At 30.9% G+C, this 12,422-nt stretch overlaps 1 protein-coding gene and 1 long non-coding RNA gene across 2 annotated transcripts; one reads left to right on the forward strand and one right to left on the reverse strand.

Annotated features, from left to right (window-relative positions):
* Positions 1-1,049: 1,049 nt before the first annotated feature.
* On the reverse strand, positions 1,050-4,662 carry LOC129307385 (membrane steroid-binding protein 1-like). Its single transcript, XM_054948328.1, has 2 exons — positions 4,165-4,662; positions 1,050-1,696 (listed from the first exon to the last, which is right to left on the reverse strand). The coding sequence occupies exons 1-2, from the start codon at positions 4,269-4,271 to the stop codon at positions 1,459-1,461; spliced, it is 345 nt and encodes a 114-aa protein (XP_054804303.1). The 5' UTR covers positions 4,272-4,662; the 3' UTR covers positions 1,050-1,458.
* LOC129307393 (uncharacterized) lies at positions 2,612-3,914 on the forward strand. Its single transcript, XR_008592355.1, has 2 exons — positions 2,612-3,073; positions 3,802-3,914. It is a non-coding gene; the product is annotated as an uncharacterized LOC129307393 (long non-coding RNA).
* Positions 4,663-12,422: the final 7,760 nt, after the last annotated feature.

The following is a 12,422-nucleotide window of genomic DNA, read 5'->3' on the forward strand; positions in this document are numbered from 1 at the left end:
GACGTTTCATATTTAATCCAAACACTAGCTAAAATAAATTTATAATAATTAAATTAAATATAATAAATAATAAATAAAAACACCAAACTGCAAGCTTTCAAGTGAAATTAGTTTCACTACTTATCATACATATGAGTACCAAGAGCTCATTGCCTTTAGAACAATCAGATTTATTTTGGATGATCCAGATTTACAGCTTTTTACTTTTATTTTTTTAAAAAAAATATTTTAGTGATATAGAGTCTAAAATAGATAATAATCATTTTTATAAAATGTACTTAAAAAATACTTGTTGAAAAGTTGTAAATCTGAACAATGAAAATTAGATCCAACCTGTCCAAAGGTGATGAGTTTTTGGTGTTCACATGTACAGTGAGCATTGAAATTGATTCCCTTTTAAGTTAGGTTAAGTGTAATATATTATAATACATTTTTTTTTACATTTTAATTTTATATTGTCCAGATTGTGTAACATGAACCTTTGAAGTGTTACAGCTCGTTTTCGTAGATTTGAAAAATGCACACAGAGAATTAATTGATCGCACATTGTTATAAAGAGAAAAAAGAAAAAAGCCATGTTAAATATTCAGCTGCCATCTCTTCTCAGTGCTTCAAAGACATGAGTTAATCACATCACAGGCCATAGTGAGATATAAAATGATTTTACATGTCATACTACTTTTTTGAGGCTGGCTGATAAAAATATTTCCTGCTCATGGTTTTGTTTTTATTAAACCAAAAATAAAAATAAAAATCCCAGCCCCCTCCCCCAATATTAAAAAAAAAAAAACACACACACAGTAATTTCCCATCTCACGAGCCATGAACTTCATTTGACCCTACTATCTCACTGGTCTTGCTTTCACAAGCCCGTCTCTCTCAAGCAAAAGAGTTGGACTGTAATGATCTCTTTGCCGTGTGTGCATAGCTTCCTCCAACCATGGATTTGAGAAATCTCAATCTACTAATTATAGCTAAGCTATTATGAGAATTTACATCCAGAAATTGATTCACTCAACTATCGTACAAGACCTTGCAAAAGAGAGAGATAACCATAAAGAGTGGGATCCGTGTGAATGGATTTAATAATATAGAGAGAATCATATTTAAGAACCGGAAAATAACCGCAGACAAGGACTAACAAGTTCTATTACCAAAAAAAAAAAAAAAAACAAGTCCACACTCTCATTTAAACAACAATACATTTTGTATTGGTCCTTCTCTGTGAATAGTCTGTTTGAGTGGTCCTTGGATGTAATTTCCCCTTTAATATATCTCACCGTCCAAAACCATCACTCAGCCTTCAAAAGAACAATAATCCTTCTGTCATTACCCAACACAATCTATACAATAAACACCAGTCATATTCTACAGTGTCAACTGAGTGCACCGAATGGAAGCCCCGTGACAATGAAATGGTTTTTATTCTGCTGGTTTGCATTCATCAACAGGTTTGCCTTAGATTTCTCCCCGGTGCTCATTTGGCTGAGTGTTTTGTTGAGGAACAAGTTGACCAACCTTCACATATTTTTCAATGAATTTATATTCCCAATCCTCTAAAATTACAAGCTCTTCCTCGCTCAAACCTTCAAGATTCCCATTGATATCCTCCGGTTTAAAAGAGAGGAGGGCAAGGGCTCTGCTGCATTCCTTTCCGGCAAACATAGCGTACGGTCCACCAGGTCCATAGAAATTCCTGCATATGACCATGCAAAAAATTAATGATCATACAACATGGTTTGGAAATATCTTCAAATGAATCTAGAAGCATTACAAAACAAACCATGACAGACTCTTACAAGCACACCATAAACCGAAGTACATGGACTACTTTAATTCAAAAGTCATACACACAGACAGAAAGAAAGAAAAGAACGCCAAAACGTCACCTTAGTGCAAACTCAGATCATGCAAGCAGATAGCGACTGGTGGCTAACATCATTTCAAAGATTTAACGAGACCATCTTCCCCGTAGAACTTGTGATTTAGTCACCATGCTCTGAGTTTGCTCTTTTTCTTTAATACGATAGTTAACTGTAATTAAATTCATATGTTCGGTGCCTAATGCCGTAATCTCATGAGATTATACAAATCAAATGAACTGGAAAAATAATTTTGTCCCATATTTTCAGAGGACTAGAATAGACAAGAACTTAGGATAATCATCAAGCTGAACAAAGGGTCAATAGCTGCCCTCTGCCCATTTTCATTTTGTCAAGCATACACTAGTTCAAGATTGTATTAGCAGTTAACTGGCATGCCAAATTATACATTTATCTGCTATCCTTAAGAGATGCAAGCACGAAGCTGAGTTGATTGACAAGCCACTGTCGTAGTTGCATTTAGAGCTTAAAATGATTTATTATGGTGTTAAATTGGGAAAAATCATGCATTATTGCCTCATTTGTTGTTTATATATATATATATATATATATGGAAATCAGAAAAAAGAAGATAAAATAAAGAAAAATTGGGCTTAACATAAGGCAAAACGGACTGAGAGCCCAAATCAGGACCACAGTTCGCGGATCAGGCCCAAAGAAACTATCACCGCTTGCGGATATAGCCAGTTGGAAGAGGATCACCGCGAATGGTAGATATAGCCAAAGAAACTATCACCGTCCACCGTCGGAGGCTTGAAGAAAATTCTACCATTCGCGGATGAACGAGGCTGAAGGAGACTGACGCCTCCGGTTGAAACCGGTCGTGGAACAAGAATATCCAATTCTGAACCGTTTGTAGTCGAGAGACAAAGAATGTGTTTGCCCGTTCGCGGATGGGGACCAGGGCGAGAAAGCTTGTTCATGTCTTGCCCGCACACGGATGACAATGGTGAAGGCCACGACCGTCTACGGTTGAGACCAGAAACACATGGCAAACATCAGTTAAAACGCTGAATGAATTGTAGGGCATTTTTAATGAAGGGATACGAGATTTTAGGTGGAGAACTCTCTGCTAGGGTGTGAAAACACTTAAAATGCGAGCTAGGGCTCCTTATTTGGGGATCTGGTCACACATAAGTGCTGGAGATGGCTGAAGATGGAGTTGAAGAGCACATGTTCTGATCTGGGAGGTGAACCTCTCTTCCCTTTTTCTTCTTTTCATCTAATGTTGTTTATGAACATGGGACTGAGTTTATGATGTTTTATTATTTCGAAACCTCCAATCAGGGTAGAAAGTATCCTGACTAGGATGAGCTTTCTCTTTTCGATTCCTGTTGTTCTTAGTTGACTCATTTACAGCTTTTAATGCAATTATTTCTGTTTTCCTTATTATTATTCTGGATTGTTTGGTTAGCCACCTTGCCTTTTTGCCTATGGATTTGCTCGATTCACTATAAGGAGAAGAGTGAATCTAGACCTAGGGGAACATACATGAATAACTGGGTTAGGGACAATCTAAGTGTTTATGGTGACTTTGGTCGTGGCATAATGGATTTAATTAGAGATTTCGGATATAGCAGAAGCTAATTCATCTCTAGTTAAACGCTCCTTAATCTACTAGGGGGTAATTAAGATAATTTGGTAATGATCTCATTTTAGTTGCTCAGGAATTTCATTTGAGCATGAGTAAGGGAATCCCGATAAGTAAACCCCGACTCCTGGCGCTTGTTGACGGATTTGATCGCCATTTATTTATTGCTTCTTGGTTTTAATCATTGTTTCAAATAATTTGCTCAATATGATTCTCTCTTAATTTTGTTTGTTTGTTTTTTAAACAACAATATCACTGTTTTCCTTTGGTTCAACTCTTGCAATACTCCCAAGGTCTTCTAACTTCATCGATTTCATGCACTTGCAGGAACGATCACTGATCTAGATCCCGCAATGGAAGAAAATAAGAGTAATTGGCATACGCTAATAACCTTGTTCAATTCGTTGGCTTTTGATAATCACAAAGACACCCATTAGTCATTCAAGTTCTTACATATTTTGCTTCATTTTCCCATCCACTAGGCAAGCAACAACGAAATCAAAGAATACACGGCTATCGACCACCCAGAAAGCGAGCTTGGTTTCGTATTCAAGCTTGGTCAATTTGTAGCTTGTTAGCTATCGCAATCTCAGTCATGTTCGTAAAACTTTCATCCACTAGTCAAACAGTCACTGGTAAAACTAAAGTCCAACCATCAAGTTGGGGGAGTAAAAAGGAGATTGGAAGTACCTGCCAGCAGACACGTCGTAGATCTGGCTTCTGATTGACACTAAGATAGGTTTATTGGGGTCGGAGCCATTATAGGTTCGCAATTCCTGATCAGTCATTTCTCCCATTTGGACCGGTTCAGGAGCGTCGACGTTCACGCCATCCAACCCAATATTGTTTGGAGCGGTGATGGTTGGGGCTTATTGTAATCTTCAGGAGAAAAACATCCCGCAGACCGTTTGGTACACCATAACCATCATAACCAGAATGGTAAAGAAGGCCGTAGGAGATAGGCCTGTGTAGCACGTTATCGCCTCCATTACCGTCGAGTGTACGCCCATTTGTCAGATTGCTAAAGCTCTAGGTTACTCTGTGACTGTGTGAAGGAGCCTTGGGGAACGAGAAGTATGGGAAATCGGAATTGAAGCTGGCGATGGAGAAGAAGAGACGAGAGTTCTCGGCTTCTCGGAATAGAAGCAGCTAGGGGAAGAAAGGGCCGACGACACCTAATTTGCCCCCACCTACCCACCACCCATTGACGGTTGACATTCCGTGAGCATGAAACAAGTCATCCAATGGCTTATGGTTTATGTTAACCAAATTTTATATTTTTACAATTTTTAACAATTAAAAAGTTGGAAAAACTATTCATAAACATCAAGTTTAGAAAATGTTTATTTTTACTGTAAATTAAGTTCAAGTATTTAACCTCTATGCTTAAAATGAATGTATAAGTGTTTGTTGAAACATTCAACACTTGCACAGTCGTATATTGATATATTTTTATTTGTATTTTGAAATTGTGGAAGACTGGGTATATTTTTCACATCTATGTGGGGATATTATTTCTCTAACTTTATTGTTTATGTAAACATATTAGTATTCATAATTAATTGTCATTGTTAATTTTATAATTTGACAAGTTTAGCTAGAATTTTAAGAAATCAAATTCACGTTTTAAACTGGAGGGTTAGAAAATTTATAATGACTCAATGTGAATATATTATCTCATTTACACTTTATTCCCAGTTTATGAAAGAAACTTATCAAATCCTTAAACTTTTAGATCTCCAAATTTGGTAGGCAAAAAAAAAACTCCAAATTTGCAATTGATTTTGATTGATTGTTAATAAGTAAAATTAGTGAAATCATGAGTTGAATTAAAAGGATTAATGAATTTCTTTTTTAAAGAAAAATACTCATAGATATTTCCTATTAAAAAGGCAATCCTATTCGTATGGTCAAGTATTAAACATATATACTTATGTAACATCCAAAGATTTATTGATAAATATTCACAATAATTTTACAAAAATTAAACCTTCCCACCTTATTTTCATAGATATTTTATTTTCAAACAAAAAAAAAAAGATCCCAAAAATAACCATAAATGGGCTTAGGACATTTGATGATTAGAAGCCCTACCAATAGCCCAATACAAGCTCATAAATTTCTATAATGATGTCTAAAAAAAATCTCATCCTAAATTAAATATAAGTACTAAATTAAAGAGGGATTAGTCGAAGATTGTCAATTCAACGGTCTGTTCAAAAGTCAAGTTTCATAATCATATTTCAAAACATGCAACTTGGATGTATGATCATCAATTATTCAAATTAATTGAGTTGTACAAATCAATCCTAGGCCATGGCAACAAAAACATTAGGGAACGTGTGTCAAATCGAGAGATAATGAGCTGATAAGTTATGTCTTTGGTGCCTTTCCTATAATATTTTTGAATTGCTTGTCTAAAAATGATAAGAGATAACATAAGATCTAGCATCTTAGTAATGATTGATTACTTCTAGCATACACCGACATATCAATTAAAAATCAATTTACAAACTATGTTTAGATATATATACTTATTTTTCCAAAATCCTTTCACAAATCACTTCTCGTACAAAAAAATGTTAATATTCTATAATCAAATCAATTCACATGAAATAACAATTAAATTAAGTGATGTTTATCTTGACTATATCCTTGTATCTCACCTCTTGCACTATATTACCGCTAACTAAAGCCTAAATTGTAGATATGTCCAGTCAAATGTGCATTATCAAGTGCCAACAAAGCAAGGCTCCTTTCTTTTAAAGGACATGCCCATCATTCCAATATCTTAACTAGAGTAATAGAAATTATAATAAATGCCAACCACTAAGTGCTTAGTAAAAGCATATCACATGACAGCAATTGTACATTGACCATCTTATTTTCTCCTTGCATTGCATTCTAAAAGTTAAGTTTAAAAAAAACACAAGCATGCTTAAAAAGAACAAACCATGTCCATATTCGATTCTCAAAACCAACAAGCATGCTTAAAAGAATTAAACCACAATCGTAAATCATTTCAACAATTAAATCACCACCCAACACAGACTAACATGCTTAAAAGAAATGAAATAATTATAAATCAATTCAAATACCATACAAAACATTCTAGATAGTTCATAACATATACTTCCAGTTCGAAAATCAATCAGACAAACCCTCAATGGGCACAATGTTTTATACATGCACGTTAATAAAAAGTAGACATGTCAACATAAGAAAGAATAATCAAATGTTATCTCTTTTACGAAGTAAAAAACAACCCAAGTAAGTATGAGACAAATACCAGCAATCAACAATTAATATATACAATTAAAGAATCAAATTGAAACCTTACATAAAGTAAAAAGTAAAGAACTAAAAATACACTTTAGTCGTATAAATAACAATGTTACACATTAATGCAACTATAATCAATGCATTAATCCACTATACTATTCTAAAGTTTTTTATTTTATCAACCAGGCTCGAACATTATTTAGTCCTACTTTTACCGATTCTCAATCAAAAAAAAAAAAAACTCAATCAAGTCACTCCCAATCAACAAAACCTTCATCTATGTTCAAATCTTCCATGCCCTTCAGTTTCCTAATTTTCAGTTCAATATCAATATCAATTCTCCTAAATCTCTCCATATTAACAATGTGCCAAAACATTCAAATCCATGTCTCACTTCCAATAGTTATTTCTTAACTATAAGATCATGATTTAACCAATAAAACTCCCGCAACTATCAAATTCTGTGATTATTCTTTTAAAATTTCAATCCAATACTGTCAAATGAATTTTACAATTTTAAACATCCCGTGATTTTTTCTTCATTATCAAATCACTTTTAAAATCCACTAAAAGCTTACAAGCTCAATTTTCACAATTATGTCAAAAAGACCTTTTTTTTTGAGTAAAAATTTCGAGTGCACAACAGTAACTCAAATTAAATTCAATTATCATAAAATTTAAATATAACAGTCTTATCACACAAAGTTCTTAACCGAACTAATTCTTTTAGCCAAACAATATCTAGATTACTCATACTGAAAGTACATAAAAAATTCACATTAATTCATCTATAATTAGAAAAACCACTCAAATTTATTATTTGATTGCATAATCAATTTTTAACAAGTTTTTCTAAGTTGTCCGTGACTAATTGTTGATGTTTCAAGTAATAATTAACTCGAAAATTAGGAATCGCTCTTTTTATACCCAAAGTTCAATTTCAACATAGCTAGAGGGAAAAATTCAACCTTATTTATCAATTAAACGGATTACATTGAAATATTCACTTACCTTAACAATCTTATTATTCTTGATTAGTGAAACTCAATGCTTGCTTTGAACTCTAATATTTAAACCAGCTCTGCTTCCCTTTAAATTGGCCCCTGCTTCTCCAATTATTCACATCGTCAGAAAGTTCTCATCACATATGATAATTTTGTGTGGAAAGTTTTGTGATTTGGGGAGGTTACGGTACAAAACGGAGCTCAACAGTTTTCTAAAACTCCATTAATGGAGCATGGAAGCTGCGCCTCTCTCACTTTGTAGAAGCACATGATGAAGACCAAGGGGGTAATGTAGTGCCATTATTATTATTAGATTGAGTAATATTATGTATTAGCGCGTGTGTTTTAAATAGGTGCGGGCCAATTTATTTATTTTTTCCCTTTCTCATACTTTTTTTTATTTTTGTTCTTAATTTACCAAAATAGTTTCCATTTAATCCAAATATTATTTATCATGACTTAATACATGTTTTAAATTTTTCATAATTTTATTGTCCATAAAGAATTTCATAATTTTCTAAAGCTTTCATAAAATTAAATGAGTAAACTAAATTTCTATATCTTTCTCATATATAACTTTGTTATAAATTTAAATAATTATAACCCTACAAGAGGAAAAATAAGGCTTATTTGACAACCTCTTTTGAAAATAGTTTATGTTATCTATAATCAACAAAAAAAAAAAAACATTCAATAATGTAACATCTTGATTTTTAGATAGTAAAAAAAAGTGTGAAATCTAAGTTTTATTGAGGATAAAATAATATAATAATAATAATATAATAATAATAATAGAAATTTATATTATTTAAGATTTTTAGAAATAATAATGTAGACAGGTATTTAATTATGAATTAAAAATTTAAATTTAAAATTACATAAAAAATATTTAGTTAAGATATAATTTTAATATTTAAAATATATAAATGATTGTGTATGTGTAGGTAACAAAGAGGGGAGAGAGAGAGGGGTGGAAGGCTTTTTTAAGTCAATTAGATGTGAAAAAAAAAAAGATTCTTTAAATATAAATTCGCTGGGACGCACGTAAGAAAACAAAGAAGTGGCTGAGATGTAATTTAAAAAAATTATAATTAATGACCTAAGAATTTGAATAATTAAATTCAAACTTATAATCTTTTTTTAATAAAATTAAATTTAATTATTTAAACTCTTGGGTCATTAATTATAATTTTTTAAAATTACGTCTTAGCCACTTCTTTGCCTCTTGATGCGCCTTCCAGCTTTCTCTTCCTACATTTAACCAATGTGAGACCTAAAAGAAGCCTTTCATCTTTTTTTTTTTTGTTGCCTACAAGCACACACACAATTATTTATATATTTTAAATATTAAAATTATATCTCAACAAAATATTTTTTATATAATTTAAAATTTAAATTTTTAATTGATAATTAAATGTCTAATCATATTAGTATTTTGAATAACTTCAAATAATATAAATTATTATTTTATCCTCAATAAAACTTAAATTTTATACTTTCTTTGTTATCTAAAAATCAAGATGTTATAAGCAACGTGGTTTTTAAAAATATTTTAAAAAATAAAAAATAAAATATTGTTTTAAGAATAAAAAAATGAAAACATCATTTAATGTTACAGAATTATTTTCTGAAAAATCAAGGGAACGAAAAAATTACTTATTTTTATTACTTTTTATTTTGAAAACATGATTTATAAAATATCAGTTATCAAAATGATAAAATAAGAATAATTTTAAACAGGCCTATAATTTATGTGATTTCATTTAATCCTACTTAAACATGTCAACTGCTCCTTTTTTTAAAAAAAAAACACGGCTTATTATTGTGTACTTGAAATTTAACTCACTTTGGATAATTCTCTTTAAATATTTATTTAATAATTTTTAATTACTAAAAAATAATCTTGTTAAATTCAAATTATTATTAATAAATATTTAACACCTTCAATTTATTCAATAAATTAACTTCAAGTGTCATTTAAATTTTTTAAAATTAAGGTTGAAATGTTACAACCTCTAGGGTTTTGTTTTGGGATTATTATTTTAAAAAATAAAGATAATAAAAAAACACTTATTTTTATTAATATTATATTATCAAATAAATGTTTATAAAATATCAGTTCTTAAAATAATAAAACAAAAGCAATTTTAAATAGATCCATAATTTATATGATTTCATTTAATTACTTAAACATGTCAATTTCTCCCTTTAAAAAAAAATCATCGCTCAGTGCTATGTGCTTAAAAGTTAACTTATTTTGGATAATTTTTTCTTTAAATAATTATTTAATAATTTTTAATTACTAAAAAAATAATCTTGTTAAATTCAAATTAATATTAATAAATATTTATTATCTTCAATTTATTTAATAAATTAATTTCTAATGTCATTTAAAATTTTAAAATAAGGCTGCAATGTTGCAACCTCTCTCTGAAAGATTTGAATTTTGATTTGTTATGTTACATGAAACTAATTCTTTTCATTAGACTTAATTCCCATTAATTTAATGGGTTCATTTTAACTTATAATAAGAAAGTTGTTTTAAACTAACTTTATTACATGTACATAATTCTCCACCCTTATGTGACCAAATGTGCTTGGTGGCTTAGTTAATCATCATTATTTTGATGAGTCTGAAGGTTATGAGTAGAGTTGGGAATTCAAGAGGGCGGGGTTTATTCAAGTGTGACCTGAATAAGCTTGACTTCCTGAAAAGATGAATAGCTAAGCCCGACCTGAATTTCTTCAGGCTTTAAGAGCAAATCGAATACCTAAATTTTATTTTTAAAATTATTTTTGATTAATTTTTTACTTTTAAATTAATCATTTTATTCTATAAAAAATATAAAATATATTTTTCAATACTTAAATGATGTATGGAACTCAAATATATGATTTTAGTATAAAATGACCTAAAATTTGAATAATTAATTAATATTTATTATATTTTATATGATTTTTAAAATAAAATTAATTTTTTTTGGTGTTCAGGCCAAGCTCGAACCCGATCAAGCTTAGTTTGAATAGGCTCTCGAACATACAAAATTATCTTTTTTTAAGGCCAATCCTAAATTTTTGTAGGCAGGTTCGAATTAATCCATCAAGTTTGGCCGAATTCTTGGCTATGGTTATGAGTTTATAATCCATTGGCTACCTTGGTGGGGATGGCCTAATTTTTTCAAAATAAAAATAAAAATAAATTAAATTAACCTTCTCCTCATAATAAGTAGAGCCATTAATTCAGATAAGTCAAGCTTTTTTAGATTAAATTTAAAATATCTAAATATATAAAAAGTTCATATAGCTAAGATTGACTCCACACCCTTAGGCTTTCGGGCTAGCCCGAATATCCTAATTGTTATACTTTATTTTGTTTTTTAGAATTAATTTCAATTTTTATTTAAGAAATTAATATTTTTTTCATTTTTATTTTATTTTAATATTAGTTTATTATTAATAAATAAAGAATTCAGGTATTCGAGATAAGTTCATTCGGGTTTGGCTTAGCTCGAATTTCTCTAAACTTATTTTAGCTGCTCAAATAAGTTAGGAATAAATAAATTTTTAAACTTTCAAGGCCAATCTTAAATTTTTTTAAATTTATAAATTACATATCTAATAATAAGCATAGTAAAATCCAACATTGCATGATACATATAACACATGTGAGAATTACCACACTTTTACAAAAATTAATAAACTTTCAGTCTCATTAATTGGATTACCGTTTTCTTTTATAAGCAAGTGCCTACTTCAATTTCCTATATTTTTATTCATTGTTGTTTTGTCTACAATGCTAGTTCCTGTAATTAAAAGTACGCTTTAGGATCATGAGTTGGCATCGATGAAGTAGATTTGTTGGCATGCACTTAACTTTGTCAACACATTTGCTGATGCATGCTTAATTTTGCATTCGACTCCCACATGTTTTTTTAAATCAAATATAAAAGAAATACTTTTCCTATTTAAATTTATTTTTAATTATACCTAGTCCATTTTATTTTCACATGATCAGCCTATTTTTACCATGTTAACAAATGAGCTAGCAGAGTCACATCAAAATTGCTTTCGGTAATATTGTCTCATGATATTAATGTACATTTTAAAACTATAGAAATTAATATTAGATATTTACCAAGATGTAGAGATTGAGAATAATGAGATAAATCTATAGGAAGTAAGAACAGAATACAATAACTTAGTGTTTATGTTTCCTTTATGTTAAGCTCTTATGCAATCCTTGGACACGATTTTAATGGCATTGGCAAATGGGCACTGAAGAAAGCTATTAATAAACATACTTGCAAACATTTCGAGTTGGTATGATTAATTATCATTATTCACGACGCAGGTGTCACGACGACGAAGGGCAGCCAGCCACCTGCTCTTCCTGGTCAAGATCAATCCCGCTGGGGCGCTTCCCCTGTGACAGGATGCACGCCAGTTCAAGCATGAACACTTGCCACGATTGTTCCTTGTCCCAAAATGTGACGTTGATCTAACGGCTAGACTCGCCCTTCTCGCTCTCATGCGGTTTCGGAACTTCGAAGGAACATATTATATCAGGCAACACGATTGTGTGCCTTATTTTCGCGTTTAACCGACGTATATTCCAAGGCGTATGTCCTCATGATTCTCCCCAATAGGTAAGAGTTTCCCTGC

This window comes from Prosopis cineraria, unplaced genomic scaffold (genome assembly GCF_029017545.1).
Source record: "Prosopis cineraria cultivar Desert tree isolate PC_DT_omini unplaced genomic scaffold, ASM2901754v1 PC1, whole genome shotgun sequence".
Taxonomy (NCBI): Eukaryota; Viridiplantae; Streptophyta; class Magnoliopsida; order Fabales; family Fabaceae; genus Prosopis; species Prosopis cineraria.